Below are 19,018 nucleotides of genomic sequence, written 5' to 3'. Positions count from 1 at the left end.
AGTTTCCAGGGACTCAGAAAAGACTCAGGTGGAAGAAGAGAGCAGAGACATAAACCAAAGTAGGTTTCTCTCTGCATCGGTCCCCGGAGAGGCCCATTCGAGACCGGGGACTGTGAGAGAGGCCACCGGGTCACACAATGGGGGGAGCAGGCACCACGAGATCCCTGACCGCGGACTACGTCCCCCAGGCTGTGGGTTGGTAACTGATCACTTGTCACCTGTGCCCGGTTAGAACAGTACGTGACTAGTTTGTGGCTTGGGCCACAATCCCACCTCTGCTGGAGGGAGACAGAGGAGGCGGCCGAGACCAGACAGGGGCCCTGCACCATCCCTGCTACCGTCGCTGGTTCTTGAACTACATCTTGAGCGCTGGCTCTGTGTCAGGCGTCTGCTCAGCAATGGGCGAATGAGACCCAGTCTGCCCCCATGGGACTTCTGTTGGAGAGCAGGGGAGACAAACATTAAACGAGACGTCAACGTACTATGACGAGTTCTGATAAGTGCTCAGACGGGAAAGAAAGGGAGTGGGAGTGAGAGTGGGAGTGGGGGCGCCAGCTTGGGGAAGAGGGGGATCCCCCTTGCAGGTGTCAGGGTCATTGCCAGCCTGGACCTCCCCGATGAGCCCCTCACTCAGGCTCAGGATGGAGGCTTTGCCCTCCCCCAGCCCAGACAGACTCACAGACACAAAGGCTCTCTCTTACCCTGGAACCTCTTCTGTTCAACAGGCTCTGGGGGTGCTAGGAGCCCCTCCAAGCTGCCCAAGTCCCGAGTCACCTGCAAAGGGAAACAGAATGTGCCATCTTCCTTCCTCTGATGCTGCCGTCCCCCCTCCCCCACTGCAGGCTGTCACCAGCCCCAGGCCTGGCTGGGGCACTAGCCTTGGGGTTCGGAAAGTGAACAGTTAAGCTACTGTTGAATGGTGTTCCCCTCCAAATCCCGCGCTGTGCCTAGAACGTGACTGCATTTGGAGACAAGGACTCTAAATGGGCGGTGAGGTCATGGGGGTGGGCCCTAGTCCAATGGGACTGGTCCCCTTATAGGAAGGGGTTAGGGCACAAGCACACAGAGGAGGGGCAACCATCTGCAATCCCAGGAGACAGGCCTCGGGGAAAGGACCCTGCCACACCGTGACCTTGGACTTCCCGCCTTCAGAACCGTGAGACCTGCAATGTCTGTGGTTTAAGCCGCCCAGTCTGTGACAGCCCGAGCGAACGAACACGTCTCCTGGTTGATTCACAGACAGGAACCGAGGCCGGGGTGGGGAGGAGGGAAGTGGTGCATTGCCTCAGGCTGGGAGGATGGGGACAGGGCCCAGCTCGGATGCCCAGGGTCGCTGCCCAGCTGGTTTTTCCACCTTTGCCCCCCCATCCCCCCCCCCCCCCCCGTCTGTATATAGATTTTTCTACCTGAACACACCTCAGATCACATTTCCCCACACAAAGCAGCCCAGCTCCGCCCTCTCAGAAAGATCTGAACAAACTTCCTGGCTCCACACTCCCAGCCCTGCCAGTTAGGGCCGAAGTCAGTGCTTCTCAGACCTCAGTGTGCGTCCGGGTCACCTGGACGGGGCGGGCGTTACCTGGAGACTCCTGGGCCCTGAGGTCCCTCCTCACCATGTGCATTTCTAACAAGCTTTTAGGTGATGCTGATGCTGATGCCAATGCCGCCCTTGAGTGGCAGCTGAGCTGCCTTCCCCTCCCCCACGGCCCATGCACTCGCCCTACTTCAACACAGCCCTGGCCCTTCCCCAGCACCCCCTGCACTTGAGCCTCTGCCCAGCCGGGTCCTGCCATGAATTCCCTGCTGCCAAGTCTGACACTGGGCAGATCCCGGGACTTCCCAACTCAGGATAAAGGTGAACGATGGTGCTGCTTTCAACAGGGAAAGCCTTGTTGGAATTCAAACCATAACGGGACCGCCTCTGTCTAAAGGGTCATGGGGGAGCGTGATAAAAATGCAGGTATCCGAGGGCACCCCCAGACACAGACCTCCCTGGGAAACACACACACACACACACACACACACACACACACACACACACACACGGCTGTGGTCGCCCTGTCTGCATACAGACGACTAGAGGGAGGCCCTGCGAGGGACGTGGCTTGTCCCAGGGCACACAGCGCAGTGGCTGAGCAAGAACCCAGGTCCCCTTGGGTGCGCTGTGCCTCTCACTGTGCCACGCTGCCTTTTCTGAGCTTAAAGGGGTTCCTCCTCTCTTCCTGCCCTTTTCTCTCCCCCCGCCCCACCCCCCTTTCTTGGGGCATCAGCGGGGCCCTGGCATTCCCAGCCAATGCTGAAACAGAGCCCCAGGGAACGATACACTTACAAAACTGAGAAAAATGGAGAAAAGGGCAAGGGAATGAGGGAGAGAGGAGAAGGTCTGGTGGGGAGTATGGGAGGGGAGGAGGGAATGGGAAGCCAGTCCAAGGTGTCCAGGAAGCTGTGGAGCTGGGGGCGGGGCCACCAGCCTGCCTCCGACCTGGGAGGGCTCAGGGGACAGGCCTGGACACCACAACCTTCCCTGGCCCCCAGGAGCCAGCCTCTGCCCCCTCCACCCCGCTCTGCTCTGCAACAGCTAGCCTGTGCTTCAGGCCCAGAGGGGCCAGGTGGGTGGGTGGGTGGGTGGTTAGTGTGAGTTTCCCACCCGGACACGGATGTCTGCAGGCAGCCCATTCCAGCCGCGGGGCCAGGGCGCGGGTGTGGCACTGGGAGTGGGTGGACCATGCCCGCCCAGGCCAGCTCCAAGCAGCATTAGGACCAACAGCTGGACACACTGCCCCAGGGCTTAGGAGCCCAGCCGGGAAGGTGAGTCAGCCAGCGGGCTGTGCTCCTGGAATTAGGACCAGCAGCTCCTGTTGGAGGCGCCCCACCACCCATGTCACTGGCAGAAAAACTGGACCCGCTTCCTGACACCTTCATCCTGCAGCCGCCGGCCTTCCACCCGGTGAGCAGCCTCCACCCTTCTGGCTGGGGCCAGCCTCCAGGTGGTGGGATGGAGAGACGCAGCCCTGGGCCCGGCTTCCCCAGCATCTGCCCTCCAGCTCCGGAAAGGCCCTCCTGAGCTTGGCAAAGTGCTGACCAGCTGTTCCTACTTGGGTGTGAGTGACTGTTGAGCTCACAGGGTGCTTGCATTTAAAAAGCAGTAGAGCTGTGAGTAGGAGCATCTGGGGGAGTGGGTGACCAGGAGGGCCTGGGGGAGTGGGTGACCAGGAGGGCCTGGGGGAGTGGGTGACCAGGAGGGCCTGGGGGAGTGGGTGAGGAGGAGGGCCTGGGGGAGTGGGTGAGGAGGAGGGCCTGGGGGAGTGGGTGAGGAGGAGGGCCTGGGGGAGTGGGTGAGGAGGAGGGCCTGGGGGAGTGGGTGAGGAGGAGGGCCTGGGGGAGTGGGTGACCAGGAGGGCCTGGGGGAGTGGGTGAGGAGGAGGGCCTGGGGGAGTGGGTGAGGAGGAGGGCCTGGGGGAGTGGGTGAGGAGGAGGGCCTGGGGGAGTGGGTGAGGAGGAGGGTCTGGGGGAGTGGGTGAGGAGGAGGGCCTGGGGGAGTGGGTGAGGAGGAGGGCCTGGGGGAGTGGGTGAGGAGGAGGGCCTGGGGGAGTGGGTGAGGAGGAGGGCCTGGGGGAGTGGGTGAGGAGGAGGGCCTGGGGGAGTGGGTGACCAGGAGGGCCTGGGGGAGTGGGTGAGGAGGAGGGCCTGGGGGAGTGGGTGAGGAGGAGGGCCTGGGGGAGTGGGTGAGGAGGAGGGCCTGGGGGAGTGGGTGAGGAGGAGGGCCTGGCGGAGTGGGTGACCAGGAGGGCCTGGGGGAGTGGGTGACCAGGAGGGCCTGGGGGAGTGGGTGAGGAGGAGGCCCTGGGGGAGTGGGTAGTATGGTTGGGGGGACACTGAGCACGTGGCAGGGAGTCAGGAGGGAACTTCCCCCTCAGGGATGGGGTGGGTTCCTGGCTCCCTCCTCCCACCATGTCCGTGCAGAAGGCTGAGCTTTGCAGAAGGCTGAGCCGCAGGCGACGGCACCCTCCCCTGAGGGGCAGCACGAGCCCTTTCTCTCTTTCTCTCCACGTGGCCGCTCCTCTCACAAGAGCCCAGCAGCTGTTACAGGCCAAGCCTGGGGCCTGGGGAGTGGGAGGGACAGGAGCTCAGCCCAGCAGAGCTGTGGTGCTCTGGCCTTCGATGCCCCGCCTCTCTCCAGGCCCCAGTAATCGGGGAAGCGGCCGCCCCTCCCCACCACAGCCCCTCCTTGCTTTCCAGGCTGCAGCTCCCTCCCAGTGAGGTGGGAAGGCTGGTCCAGGTGGCTGGGGCCTCTGGAGGTGCTGGGGGTGGGGTAACGCGTGAAGGCTGGCCTTGTGACCCCGCCCGCTGTGCACCTGCTGCAGACACCTGTTCAGAGCCCACGCTGTGCCAGGCCGGGCACTGAGCCTCCAGAGGGAGAGACGGGGCTGCGGCTCTGAGGGCCTGTGCTTCCCACGGCCGGCCGGCCACACGTCGCCCCTGAGCCAGCGGCAAGGGCCACGCTCACCAAACCAGCAGCGTTCTGGAGCACGGGGAGGGGAGACCAGTTCAGACAGACACTAAAGGGTGTGGTGCTTGATAAGATGCCAGAGAAGATGTCAGGAGCCTCGAAGGTCAAGTCCCAGGCGCAGGGAGAGCGGAGGAAGCAGCCTGGAGGAGGGGGGGAGCTGTAGAGGGCGTTGTGTTTTGTGGGGTCAGTGTCAGGTTCCTGTCCAGGCGTCCCTATCAGGGCCCACGCTCAGGTCCCCCCCCCCCCCCGCCCCCGTCCGTCCTCCTGCCTCCCAGTCCCAGCCTCTGGCCAGGGAACAGTCCTCAGGGAGCCTGGCTAGCCAACTCCTGGAGGCCAGGGTGCAAGCAGTGGACAGCGAGCCTCCCTGGGGCACTGCTGTGCCCTAGGCGCTGGGGGAGGGGCTGGGTTGGGCTGGGCTGGTGGGGGTGGGGGGGTGGGGCCCAGAGGAGCTGAATTTGGCTTCCCCAGGGCAGTGTGGGCTCCACAGGTGGAGGTCCAGGGAAGAGGAGTGGGTAGAAGACCACATTCCAGAGAAAACGAATCCCCCAGCTGCTTGGGGGAGAGACGGGGAGGTCAAGTTCTCTCGTTTTTGTCCCCCCCCCCCCCCCCGTGGGATATGGGGCCCCTCGGCCTCTTTTCCGACCACGTCAGGGTGGGTTTCTCCCCTCGTTCAGGTGGTTCCTTATGTCACAACCATTTTCGGCGGCTTGCGCGCAGGCAAGATGGTCATGCTGCAGGGCGTGGTCCCGCTGGGTGCGCGCAGGTGAGGGGTGCTCCCCGGGTGCGGGCTCAGCCCCAGAGGGCGGAGCGGGGGCTCCTCTCTGCCTTCGGGGCCTCGGGGGCCTCTGAGCGGAGTGCCCTCCAGAGCCTCGCCGCCCACAGGTTCCAAGTGGACTTCCAGTGCGGCTGCAGCCTGCACCCCCCGCCCGACATCGCCATCCACTTCAACCCCCGCTTCCACACCACCCAGCCGCACGCCATCTGCAACACCCTGCAGGCCGGCCGCTGGCAGGCCGAGGCCCGGTGGCCCCGCCTGGCCCTGCGGAGGGGAGCCAGCTTCCGCATCCTCTTCCTCTTCGGACATGAGGACATGAAGGTGAGGGCGTGGGCCCGTCCTTCCACCCGTCCTTCCTCTGCTGAGCCCCCACGCACTGTGTCCGGGAGATGGGGCGGGGGGCAGGTACCGAGAGGAGCTGCCAAGCCCGGCTCCCAGCTGCCCTGCCCCCGGGGCCTGATCGAGCTGCGCTGAGGACGCCCCTCCCCGCAGGTGAGCGTGAACGGCCGGCACTTCCTCCACTACCGCTACCGGCTCCCGCTGTCCCGCGTGGACACCCTGGGAATATTCGGGGACATCCTGGTGAAGGCCGTTGGATTCCTGAACATCAATGTAAGTTCCCGTGGGGCCAGGGCCGGCGTGGCAGTGGCCTCTGACCTCCTCTGACACGTGGGCAGGCCCGGGCCCCCCACAAGTCCTGTCGCACCAGCTGTGACCAAGGTGGGGGGGTTCGTGGAGGTGCCGGACATGAGTGGGGTGAGGGCAGGAGACGGTGATGACAGGAGGGGCGCAGGAGCCGGGGATGGAAGTCTACACTGGGCGTGAGGTCTGGTCAACACGGGGAGCGGTGGCCAGGAGGCGAGGCACTTGGAGACGTGGCGCCGAGGGGCCCAGACATAGCAGCTGGCTGTGTCACTCCCCCTGAGGGGCGTGTTAAAAGGCAGGTTTCTGGGGGCCGAGGCCAGAGATTCTGATTCCAAGTCTGAGATGGAGCCTGGGAACCCGCGAGGCCAGCTCCGAGCACCACTGTCCAGGCCTGTGGGCAGCGCTCAAGGCCCAAGCGACCTCTGCCAGCGTCCGGGCCCAGCATCCAGGCCAGGCAGGCAGGGTCAGGCAGGGCCAGGCAGGCAGGCAAGGTCAGGCAGGCAGGGCCAGGCAGGCAGGGTTAGGCAGGCAGGGTCAGGCAGGGCCAGGCAGGCAGGGCCAGGCAGGCAGGCAGGGCCAGGCAGGCAGGGTCAGGCAGGGCCAGGCAGGGTCAGGCAGGGCCAGGCAGGCAGGCAGGGCCAGGCAGGCAGGCAGGCAGGGTTAGGCAGGCAGGGCCAGGCAGGGTCAGGCAGGCAGGCAGGGTCAGGCAGGCAGGGCCAGGCAGGCAGGGCCAGGCAGGGCCAGGCAGGGCCAGGCAGGCAGGGTCAGGCAGGCAGGGCCAGGCAGGCAGGGCCAGGCAGGCAGGCAGGGCCAGGCAGGCAGGGCCAGGCAGGCAGGGTCAGGCAGGCAGGCAGGGCCAGGCAGGCAGGGTCAGGCAGGCAGGCAGGGCCAGGCAGGCAGGGCCAGGCAGGCAGGGTCAGGCAGGCAGGCAGGGCCAGGCAGGGCCAGGCAGGCAGGGTCAGGCAGGCAGGGCCAGGCAGGCAGGTAGGCAGGGCCAGGCAGGCAGGCAGAGCCAGGCAAGCAGGGCCAGGCAGGCAGGCAGGGCCAGGCAGGCAGGCAGGGCCAGGCAGGCAGGGTCAGGCAGGGCCAGTCAGGGTCAGGCAGGGTCAGGCAGGGCCAGGCAGGGCCAGGCAGGCAGGCAGGGCCAGGCAGGCAGGCAGGCAGGGTTAGGCAGGCAGGGCCAGGCAGGGTCAGGCAGGCAGGCAGGGCCAGGCAGGCAGGCAGGGCCAGGCAGGCAGGCAGGCAGGGCCAGGCAGGGCCAGGCAGGCAGGCAGGGCCAGGCAAGCAGGGCCAGGCAGGCAGGCAGGGCCAGGCAGGCAGGGCCAGGCAGGCAGGCAGGCAGGGCCAGGCAGGGCCAGGCAGGCAGGCAGAGCCAGGCAAGCAGGGCCAGGCAGGCAGGCAGGGCCAGGCAGGCAGGGCCAGGCAGGCAGGCAGGCAGGCAGGGCCAGGCAGGCAGGGCCAGGCAGGCAGGCAGGCAGGCAGGGCCAGGCAGGCAGGCAGGGCCACGCAGGCAGGCAGGGCCAGGCAGGCAGGCAGGGCCAGGCAGGCAGGGCCAGGCAGGCAGGCAGGGCCCGGCAGGCAGGCAGGGCCAGGCAGGCAGGCAGGCAGGGCCAGGCAGGCAGGCAGGGCCAGGCAGGCAGGCAGGGCCAGGCAGGCAGGCAGGCAGGGCCAGGCAGGGCCAGGCAGGCAGGGTCAGGCAGGCAGGCAGGGCCAGGCAGGCAGGGCCAGGCAGGCAGGGTCAGGCAGGCAGGCAGGGCCAGGCAGGCAGGGCCAGGCAGGCAGGGTCAGGCAGGCAGGCAGGGCCAGGCAGGCAGGCAGGCAGGCAGGGCCAGGCAGGGCCAGGCAGGCAGGGTCAGGCAGGCAGGGCCAGGCAGGCAGGCAGGGCCAGGCAGGCAGGCAGGCAGGGCCAGGCAGGCAGGCAGGGCCAGGCAGGCAGGCAGGGCCAGGCAGGCAGGCAGGGCCAGGCAGGCAGGGCCAGGCAGGCAGGGTCAGGCAGGCAGGGCCAGGCAGGCAGGGCCAGGCAGGCAGGCAGGGCCAGGAAGGCAGGCAGGGCCAGGCAGGCAGGGCCAGGCAGGCAGGGTCAGGCAGGCAGGGCCAGGCAGGCAGGGCCAGGCAGGCAGGCAGGGCCAGGCAGGCAGGGCCAGGCAGGCAGGGCCAGGCAGGCAGGGTCAGGCAGGCAGGGTCAGGCAGGCAGGGCCAGGCAGGCAGGCAGGGCCAGGCAGGCAGGGCCAGGCAGGCAGGCAGGGCCAAACACTGGTCCCGGGGCGGGCAGCAGTCCTGATCCCGGGTTGCCTTTTCTCTTTCCCAACAGCCGTTTCCAGAGGGCGGCAGCGAGTATCCAGTTGGACACGTGAGTCTCTTGGGAGTTAGGAGGGCCCTTGTCCCAGACACCGGAGCTGAGCCCCTGGTTCTCCCTCCCCCCCTCCCCCTGGCGTGACCTGCCCTTCGCCTGCTGGGCTGCTGGTCCCCTGGCACAGGCCCAGCAGCCTCTTCCCTCCCTGCAGGGTTGCCATGGATACAACTAGCTCTGCCTTGGCCCCTGGAGAGCCTGGATTGGCCTTGCCCAGCACCCAGCTTGTCTCCTGGGCCAGCTTGGGAAAAGGAATGGGGGAGGGGGTGCCCTGAAAGGGCAGGCCCCACATTCATAGAGAAGATCCCTGTAGATCCCCACAGCCAGCCCATGAGGCGGCTGGGCTGGGCTGGGCTGGGCTGGGCTGGGCTGGGCTGGCCTGCAGGGCTGGCCTGCAGGGCGGGCGGGGGTGAGGCACAGGTATTGCCAAGACCACATGGTGAGTGAGGGACGGACCCTCTGCCAGTCCTTCCCCGTGTCCAGAGCTGGCGTCCATCTGAATTCACGAGGGGCCCACCGGGGCCCCACTCACCCACCTGCACTGTCTCTGAGAGAGACCAACCCCACAGACCCCCGTTTTTAACGATAATGCCCAGCCTCTCCCTTTCACTGAGCGAACCCCACCTGACCTCCGCGTCCCTCTTCTTTCTTGACAGCCCTTCCTGCTGGGGAGCCCCAGGCTGGTGAGTGAGCGCCCCCAGCCCTCACCTGCCCTCGAGTAGGAGGCCACCACCTGGCGGGAAGTGCCCCCCACACCAGGGTTCTCCCTCTTCAGAGAGAAGTATGGCCATGGGTGGCAGCGGCAGGCTGCGCTCCAGCTCCCCTTGACCTTGACCTTCATTCTGCTCACAGTTACTGGATCCTCTCCGGCCAGGCTCTAGGGTAGAGGGACAAGTCAGTCCCCAGGCCTCCAGCTGCTCACAGGCTGGTGGGAGGCAGACCAAGGAACGGGCCGTTACAGTTCGGGGTGCAGGATGAGGGGCATCCGTGGTGCCCGCAGCACAGCGGCAGGGAGCTCGGCCTGGGAAGGCAGAGGCCAGGCCTGCAGGGTGTCTGATAAACGGGCAGAGCCGAGTCCCCCCCAGCTGCAGGCTAGAGGCAGAGATTTACCGGCTCCAGGGCCCCCCGCCCCTAAGGGTGGCCCCCAAAGCTGCTCCTGGGGGCGGCAGCCCTCCCTGAGCCATCTGTGAGTCCCCTCAGTCGCCTCCCATGTTCCTTCAGGAGGTGCCCTGCTCGCGCCCCCTTCCCCGGGGCCTCTGGCCGGGACAGGTCATCCTGCTGCGGGGGCTGGTCTTGCCGGAGCCCAAGGAGTGAGTATGCAGACGGCGGGGGGGGGGCGGGGAGGGGGGCACCCCTGCACCGGGCCAGGCACCAGCTTTACACGCATCTGCCTCTTAGTCTCCAAAGCCACCATTTACCCCCCTTTTACAGAGGAGTGGACGGAGGAGCGGAGAGAGGAGTCAGCTGGTCAGGGTTCAGAGCTTGCACAAGGCGGGCTGGGATTGGGGCCGGGACCCAGCTGCCATCCGGGCCCCAGCAGCCCCAGTTCTGGGAGCCCTCCCTGGGGCCTCCCTGGAGAGGCGCGTGCTGAGACCCGAGAGGGTGCGACCTCCAGCGGCGACACAGTGCTCCGGTTAGGAAATAGCAGGCGCCCAGAGAGGCGGCCAGGCGCTGGGGTGGGGACTTGGAGGGACGTGGTACCAAGGAGACGCTGCCTAGCTTCTCCCCCTGGGGGCGCTCCTGCTCCATCCCCAAACCCCACCCTCTTTTCCTTTTCCTGGAACTGCATTGGACTTCCTGGCTTTTCTGGGCCACACTGCCTCCTGGGTTTGCCTGGGGGGGCAGGGGAGGGGGGCGAGGACAGTTACTGCCTGTGCAACCTCAAGGCATTCCTTCCCTTTCTATGCCTCAGCTTCTTTGCCTGTGAAAGGGGTGATACCAGGGCTGACTTCAGGGCCGTGTGAATGCTCCTAACTGTGCAGGCGCACAGCTGGTGTTCCTGTCCCATTTCCCAAGGAGGAGGGGCGGGGAGGAGGGGGACCGCCGCTGTGCTCCCACTCTTTCTGTTGGCTCTGTTCCTGTGTTTGAGGTCACGGACCTCACCCAACCCTTGCCCTCCTGCCCCAGCCCGGGATGGCATGGACCTCAGAGCCAGGCTCCCCTGGGTTGGGTTCCTGACCGTGTGGTCTTGGGCGGGCTCCCACTCCTCTCTGCATCAGGAGTCCTGTGTGTCCCCACCAGGAAAGCCAAAGGAGAAATAATCCCAACCATAGAGGGAAAACGAATGGTTCCCAGGGGTAAAGAACGTTCCCGGTCCCCCCAAAAACATGGAGGCATGAGACCAGGCTCCTAGTCTAGCTCCAAGGCCCGTGGTTATGAGTGACACGGCAGGTGAGTTAGCTGCTCTGTCGCCAGGCCCATGAGTCCGAGGGCCCCCTGAGGCCGGACAGCTGGCAGAGCAGGCTGGGGAGCTGGCAGAGCAGGCTGGGGAGTGGGGGGAGTGGAGAGAATGTGCCCACAGACGGCGCATGACAGATCGGATCCTTTTGAAGGAGAAGCTGGGAGCCGTCCTTACATAGACGCTTGCAGTTGCAGAACAGGGAGTGGCTTTAGCGTGGAAGGGTAGCATGGACCAGCCGGAACCCCGGTACAGGCGCCTGGGCCCGGCCTCCCACATCCGGGCTCAGCACAGTGGCTGCAAGCAACGCTGTCGCTGGTTCTCAGAAGGCAGCTGTGGCTGGACTGGGACAAACGGGGCGAGAATGTGAGGCGCGGGCCTCATGTGCACTGGAAGTGTGTCCTCCTCCTCTGACCCATCCCCCCAGCACTGAGGATCTGGGGGTTCGGCAGCAGCCTCAGAGAACTCCCCCAGAGCTCCCCAGGCCTCCCGAGGGAGTCAGTACCCACCGGGCTGTGCTGGGAAGGGCTGAGGGGGGACACCGAGGCCCCCAAGGGTTCTCAGGCCACTGGGAAGACAAGGCTTTTCTGGGGAGGAGGCCCCACATTACAGATGGGGAAACTGAGGCACAGAGCCACTGATTCGCCCAGGGCCGTGGGGGCGAGGCAGAGCTGAGCCCAGGCAGCCCCACTCTAGCCCCTTCGCCGTTTGCAAAACACTTAATACCTGGCACACGCCCTCAGGAAGCGCTGGCCATCGCTGGTACCGCCATTATCCCCATTCCCAGGAGGGGAAACTGAGGCTCGGGCGAGGTCGTTGGCTCCCCCGGGGTCCTGCAGCCAGTGAGTGGCCACGTGGGGGTTCAGTCTCCGTGTGAGGTTCCCGCAGGCGTTTCACTCCGCACTGTCAGGGGTCCAGAGCTGCTTTCTGGGGGCGGGACCCAATTTTCCAGCCGCCTCCCCCCCTCCGGGCCGGCAGCCGCAGCAGCGGAGGGGGGGAATGGGGGGGAGTGGGGGGAGTTGGGGCACCAGGGCCGGGGCTCGGACGCTGAGCCCCTTCTCCGCTCCTGCCCGCAGCGTCACGCTGAGCCTGCTGGACGAGGCGGCGCGGGTCCCCGTGGCGCTCAGGGCCTCCTTCGCGGACAGGACGCTGGCCTGGGTCTGGCCCTGGGGGCGGAAGCAGCTGATCTCGGCCCCCTTCCTCTTCCACCCCCAGCGGTTCTTCGAGGTGGGTCAGAGCCAAGCACTCCCACCCGGGCCCTGAGGAGGGGGTGCCTCCCGGGAACCTCCACGCCAGGGCTCTCCACCCCGGCACTGTGGCCAGGGACCCCCTGGGCTGGGCGGGGCCTGGCACCAGCATCGAGGGCACAGCCCCTGGTACAGCTGCTGGAGCTGAGGCCCGAGCTGAGAGGATCCTGGTGGGAGGACTGGTGACAAGCGGGGCCGTTCGGTGCGGGGGCAGCATCGGGTGCCCAGGGGCCGTGGACGGGAGGAGGGCTCGCTGGGTGGGCAGCGGGGAGGCAGTGGAGGGTCCGGTGGGAAGCCGCGGCCTCACGCCCCCCTTTGCCAGGTGCTGCTGCTGTGCCAGGAGGGCGGGCTGAAGCTGGCGCTCAATGGGCAGGGCCTGGGCGCCACCAGCCTGGGCCGGCAGGTCCTGGAGCGGCTGCGGGAGCTGCGGGTCAGCGGCACCATCCAGCTGTACTGTGTGCACCACTGAGGGCCCGGGACGAGGAGGGCCCGGGACGAGGAGGGCCGGGGACGAGGAGGGCCCGCCACGTCCGCCCGCCCGCGCTCTGCCCGCCCCTCAAAGTGCCTGTCTGTGGCCACCATGCCAGGCCCAGCTCGCTTCCAGGGGCCGCAGGGGCTGCCCCCCCCACCCCGGCTGCAGAGGGCAGGCAGGGGGGTGTGAGGGCGCCTCCAGCTCTGGGCCTCCCCGCCAGGAGCCGGGGGTTTGCCTCCGTCTTCCTTCAGGGTCCGGAGAGGAGGCAGGTTCCAGGCGTCCTCAAACTACGGCCTGCGGGCCACATGCGGCCCGCCGAGGACATGGATCCGGCCCGCCGGGGGCCGCTGCCTGTCCTGCTTAGCAGCCGACGCGTCCCGGGCCCGCAGTGCCCATAGGAATTTGTTCATAGTTTTTTTTTAAACTATAGTCCGGCCCTCCCACGGTCTGAGGGACAGGGAACTGGCCCCATTTAAAAAGTTTGAGGACCCCTGGCCGTAGCCGAACGAAGGCACTCGGAGTCCTGGCTCAGGGCAGGGAGAGGCTCGCCGCCCACCTGACCGTGGGGATTGGGGCGCCCAGGGACCCCAGGGTCGTCCTGGCCAGCGTCCCCCCGCCCCAGGCCGGCGGCGTCGGTGTGGCTCCGCTTCCGGCACTTGCCCACACATGTCGTTCTTGTGAGAACCCGGGGACGCGGACGGGATGGAGGGCGAGGCGTGGCGGGCTTGTCCGATGTCGCAGAGCTGGTCCCTGGGCGCCAGGGCAGAAGCAGCTCCGTCCCCTGGTCAGCGCTCGCTCAGGGTCCCGCGGACGGTCCTGGGTGTGCGGCTCGCCGGCCACAGCGCTGTCCCCGGAGGAGAAATGCCAAGCTGGGGCCGCCTGCTGGCTCCCGGTTCTGGGCAAACACGGTGTGCGCGTCCGGAAGGGCGTGGGAAGTGACATCCACCGAGCGGGCCGTTGTGCGAATGTTTGAGTTGAAATTGCTTAACAGGCCGTGTACCGAGTTGGAATCAATCAATGGTGGCTCGTACTGCTATTGGGGAACTGGACCATTTACATCAATCTTCCTATAACTCTCTCTCTCTCCATCTATGTACATATGATATGTGTACATTATTGCTATGTTGTTTTCTACCTGTCCCATGATTCCTCTATTCCCTTCTTGTTCTCCTTCTGCTTTTGATCGTAACTGAATGTGGTTTGTTTGCATTTCACCCCAGTTATGGACTCGCCAGTTGGGCCCCCTCTTCTGTGTGTTTAGTGATGGCTCAGGGCAGAGACGCTCTGCCTCAGCACCAATGCCGTCTTGAGCTGGATCAAGCCGTGCCGGGGGCCTGTGCCTTGCGGGACATTTAGCAGCATCCCTGAGCTCTGCCCCCGGGGGCCCGCAGCTCCGCAGGGGCCCTCCTGCCACCCCCCACCCCGCTGTGCCGGACCGCGCGGCGAGGAGGCTGCCGGAAGCCCTCACAGGCCCGCAGGGGGAGATCAGGTGGCAAGCAGTGTTCCTGAAAGCCTCTAAGACAGCCGTGGGCAAACTACAGCCCGTGGGCCGGATCCGGCTGTTCTATCAGGTTCTCTTGCTCTCCCCTCCGCTCCTTGACTTTGAATTTATATTAGTTCACACAAACACTCCATCCATGCTTTTGTTCCGGCCCTCCGGTCCAGTTTAAGAACCCATGGTGGCCCTCGAGTCAAAAAGTTTGCCCACCCCTGCTCTAAGACGAGCGTTACAGCCCACGTGGCCAAGGCAGGGACACGCACTCCCTCTGTAGAGCCCCTGGCAGGGGGCTCCGGGGGCTCCGCGGCGGGCGGCGATGTGGGGGGTCCCGGGGCTGGTGGGGCGGGCTTGATGCCACAGTGGAGACTTTCACTTCCCGTTTCCTTCCGACGGCGCTGGGAGACATGCTCTACATCGCAAAGCTAACCGTTCACTACATCAGAAGATGGACGCATCGGTGCCTTGTCCTACATGGAAATGTGCAATAACCTGCCTCCAGACGGGGGCTCCCCGGGGCTCGCAGTCCCCCGGGAGCCACCCGAGCAGGCCTGGAGCCGCATTTCTGCCCCTGCACCCCCTGCTCCCGGAACTCGGGACCTCTCCCCTGGACCCTGGGCTGCCGTTTCTGTCTCGAGAGAATAGGCATGTCCAGGCACAGAGATGTGGACCCCAAGCGCCCCCTAGGACATGGTCTTAGCAAAGCCTTCAGAAATCCTGGGCCGCAGACGGTGGGGCAGACCAGGGCTCCTGCACCCCGCAGCGGGGACCTCCAGCAGGTGGCGCCTTAGAACAAGGGGCCCAGGAGCTCATTGGCCTCAGGGTGCATGTGGGTGGGAGAAGCAGAACTTCCCTGGGACCGGGGGTGGGGGTGGGGGTGGGGGGCGGGAGGCAGGGTCGCTGGCTCCGTCCCGCAGCTCCCGAGCCACTGAGGGATCTGCCAAGAGGCTCTTTGGGCCCAAATGATCTCAGGAGCGTTTTTATCTCGGGAGAAGGTGGTGACGGCAGGGGGGGGGGGGGGGCTGCAACAGTGCTGTCTCCTAAGCCACCAGAATGGAAGCTGGCGGGCAGAGCGGCCTATGGACACTCAGCTGTCCTACCCGGAGGGACAGAGCATGAGGAGCAGGGAGGAGGGGGCAGGGGACAAGGTGACTCAGCGGGAGCTCCCGCAAGGAGGGGTGCGTGTAGCCACTTTAGAGGAGTGGGCTGTACACCGGAGCTAAGCACACCTTCGGCTTTGTGACCGAGCAGTTGCCAGCTGGCCATGGACGCGAGAGAACGCGTGCACATGCCCGTAAAAGGACACGCACCGCAGGGCTCGCTTAAGTCCTGAAGCCACCCATCCTCCCGCTGAGGCAGGGGTGGGCAAACTTTTTGACTCGAGGGCCACCATGGGTTCTTAAACTGGACCGGAGGGCCGGAACAAAAGCATGGATGGAGTGTTTGTGTGAACTAATATACATTCAAAGTAAAGGAGCGGAGGGGAGAGCAAGAGAACCCTCAGCTCTTTCGGCTCCGCGGGCCGGATAGAACAGCCGAACGGGCCGGATCCGGCCTGCGGGCCGTAGTTTGCCTACGGCTGTGTCTACTGCCCCCACGGCTGGCGGCTCGGGTGCTCCTGTGGGGGCCGCGTGCCCCGCTTTGATGGCTGCGGGCACCCCCTCGTCTACACCGGCCCTCCTCCAGGGGCAGCAGCAACACAGACCTGCCACGCGCACACAGACATGGCTCCGCTTTGCCATTTCTCACGGGACACACTTCCAGTTTTACACCCAAAGCTCTGGGCGGGGTTTCCATGGTCCTTCCCCGCGTACCAAGGGGTTCTTTCTTTCGGGGCTTCAGCTTCTGCAGATCCCCGCTCCCCTTCCTTAGCTCTCCCGGCGCAGCGCGGACGCCCCTGTCCGCACAGGCACCGCGGTTCCCCTCGGAGGCCTCTGCGGGCTGGACCTGGACGAAACCCGCACATCTGCGCTCCAGCTGGGGCACAGGTGCCGGCTCGGGGTCGCTTCACCTTCCCCTGCACCCCGGCGCCTGGGTATAGCCGCGTTTATAGTCAGTCGTGCACTCAGCAGGCATTTTCAGCGGCAACGTTTTCCTATTCCAGCTATGAGGGTGGCCTCTGGGCTGACGATGGGCCAGGAAAGGAGTCCCGAGGCCGGGCCGTGTAGAACAACGTTTCTTGTTGGGAAAACACACGTATTTGCCACAAAAGCACCCTGGAATCCAAGTGACGCTGGAGTGTGACAAGTGCCACTCAGGAGAAGTACTGGGAGCCCCGCCCCGTCACGGAGCAGACGCAGGCCCCGCAGGGAGAGCCCGTTTCCCGCAAGGGGAAGGGCCCGCGCGTTGTCAGCTGTCCTGGGAGGACCTGGTCCGGGGCAGCTCAGGTGTCAGGGCCGTGAGTCACGCTGGGACAGGCAGGTGGTCCTCCACGGTGTGTGGCCCCGGGAGGGCCATGTCCCAGCGTCGCCCTGTGGGAGGTGAGCTGAGCTCACGGGCGTGGCGGCGGATCAGGGTCCTTGCAGGGACAGCCATGCTTGGCTCTGTAAGTACATGAACCCACGTGTGTCCTGGACCGCAGCGTGGCCACATGACATCGTGGCAGCGATGTTATCCCCTAGCCCTTCTTCCTTCGGGTAGATTCTCTGAGCTTCTGGTACATTCTCTTTATTAGCTACAGGCTGGGATTCGCTGAGCTCTGGGGATGGAGGTCCGGACTTTCATATCTTTGGGATGGGAAGCAAAGTGGAAAGTGTCCCCTGTCCGCAGGGCCAGAGGAGTGGTGGCCATGGGGACCCCACAGGCGGACACTCCCCTGGGGCCACTCTCTGGGGAAGCTTGGTGGCAGACACAGCAGCCCAGCTGCCTCGAAGGAGAGGGGGGTCGCCACTTCCGAGCCCACACGGGACGCCAACAGGAAAACAGCTGGGATTGGCATCCAGAAGAGACACCCTCCAGAAATCAGACCCACGCTAACGGAGCCCATGAAGTGACAGTGGTTTCACGCAATAGTCACGGGCGGGGAAGGCTAGACCCTGTGTCACAGCTGCCACCTTTACGGCAATGGAGGCTGGCCCACGGAGGCGCTGCAGGTGTGGCGGGAGGTGGCCGCCTGGTCTCACGTTGGGACTCACTCGCCGGCTGCTGGGGTTAGCCAGAGGGATTTTAGTCCCTTGTCCGCCCAGAGAGTAAAATTAATCGAGGCAGGAGCAAAAGTGAGTGGGACCAATTTATTGAACGTCTGCGGATGGTCGGCCATGGGCTAAGGCATTTTACACCACCTCAAGGCAACCAGCGGCGAGGCAGTGGCGACAGAAGAGGGGACTGCAGCTCAGATTTTAAGAGTCTTTTTCAAGATGAGCCAGTGGAAGTGGCCAGCGGGTACTCAATGGTAGTTGCTTCCTTTCCAAAGATTTTTTTCCAGTTTTGTTTTTAATTTCAAGAAAAATGATTTTAAATATAATAATGTCACATGCAGTAAACCTTAATATTTCAAGAAAAATGATCTTAAATAATGTTACATGCAATAAATACCAATTATTCAAGAAAAAGGATCTTACATATAATAATATTACATGCAATAAACATTAATATTTCAAGAATATCCAAAGACGCTTGAGTTTGCAGGAAAGCAGTGGACATATTTGATGAAGGGATCACTGGACTCATTCATGTTCTTCCTCCAGAAGCTGCGGTCTTGCCCTAACCGGTTTGGCTCAGTGGATAGAGCGTCGGCCTGCGGACTGAAAGGTCCCAGGTTCGATTCCGGTCAAGGGCATGTACCTTGGCTGCGGGCACATCCCCAGTAGGAGGTGTGCAGGAGGCAGCTGATCGATGTTTCTCTCTCATCGATGTTTCTAACTCTATATCCCTCTCCCTTCCTTTCTGTAAAAAATCAATAAAATATATTAAAAAAAAAAAAAAAAAAAAAAAAGAAGCCGCGGTCTTGTTAGAAGTGGTTCCTCAAAACAGAGGGGATCGGCGGGTGCTTGACGCAGCTCTAGCTGGAGACTTTCTAGCGGCTTCTTCAAGCACTCACTACTTCCGGGGAGCACTACGAAGCAGCAGCCAGGAGTGGTGGCACAGCCGCAGCAGCACCAGCTGACTCAGCAACTCCCCTCTGAGAAGCAGAACAGAGCATTGCTCAGAGTTAAAAGGAAGTCCAAGACTGAGGGTCCCTCCCTCTCGAGTCACACAAACACCTGGATTCTCCTGTCCACCCCAGAGACCTTTCCCCAGGGAAGAAGCGGACCGTGTCCCCAAGAGCTCCCGTCTGAGCAGCTCTGGCCCTGGAGGCCCTCTGCGGGGTGGGGGTGGGGGGGGGAGGGTGAGAGAGAAGGGAAGGTGATCTTACCTGGACCCTGGCTCATTCCAGACTCTCCCTGACAACCCACAGGACTTTTCGGGATCTGCCTTCAGAGCTGAGCGCAGAGGTAAAGGACTGCATAGAGCCAGCCAGGCCCTCCCTCACAGGTCCTCCACCTGCCCCCTCCTTCCACACACGAGGAAGGCCCCGAGGGGCGAAGTGACCCCTCCAAAGCCCTCAGGGCACGGGAAGCCGGTTTGGGGTTTGAGCTAGGTGTCCGCTCTTCACAGGCAGCACAGTGTTTGGAAGGGACCCAGACAGCTGCGAGCGCAGAGGGCGAGAGGAGGTGCTGCTGCGGAACTAGGGGCGAGAGGGCCCCAGTGCGTCCTGGTGGCAGGCGGCTTCGGGGTCCCGGGAGCTATGCTGATGAGCCTCGGGAAGCCATGTCCTCCTCTGGGCCTGGCCCCTCCTCCGGAGACGGGGACGGGGACAAGAAAGGCTTGCCTGGCCGAAACCGGTTTGGCTCAGTGGATAGAGCACTGGCCTGCGGACTGAAGGGTCCCAGGTTCGATTCCGGTCAAGGGCATGTACCTTGGTTGCGGGCACATCCCCAGCAGGGAGTGTGCAGGAGGCAGCTGATCGATGTTTCTCTCTCATCGATGTTTCTAGCTCTCTATCCCTCTCCCTTCCTCTCTGTAAAATATCAATAAAATATATTTTAAAAAAAAGAAAAAAAGAAAGGCTTGCCTGGTTGGCCACGGGCCTGTGGGAGGAGCAACTGCTAGTCAGAGGGGCTCACATTTGAGCGGCGCTTCCCCAA

At 64.3% G+C, this 19,018-nt stretch overlaps 1 protein-coding gene across 1 annotated transcript; it reads left to right on the top strand.

Annotated features, from left to right (window-relative positions):
- Nucleotides 1-2,878: 2,878 nt before the first annotated feature.
- Nucleotides 2,879-12,394, top strand: LGALS12 (galectin 12; the record flags this gene model as incomplete). The annotated part of the gene is made up of 9 exons (XM_080640826.1): nt 2,879-2,947; nt 5,185-5,273; nt 5,393-5,606; nt 5,778-5,897; nt 8,242-8,280; nt 8,937-8,963; nt 9,502-9,590; nt 11,755-11,905; nt 12,248-12,394. 9 exons carry the CDS (start codon nt 2,879-2,881, stop codon nt 12,392-12,394), a joined length of 945 nt encoding a protein of 314 aa, XP_080496952.1.
- Nucleotides 12,395-19,018: the final 6,624 nt, after the last annotated feature.

Source organism: Plecotus auritus, assembly GCF_963455305.1.
Source record: "Plecotus auritus genome assembly, chromosome: 9".
Taxonomy (NCBI): domain Eukaryota; kingdom Metazoa; phylum Chordata; class Mammalia; order Chiroptera; family Vespertilionidae; genus Plecotus; species Plecotus auritus.
Note: the sequence above shows the minus strand (reverse complement) of the source record. Positions and strands in the feature narration are given on the sequence as shown.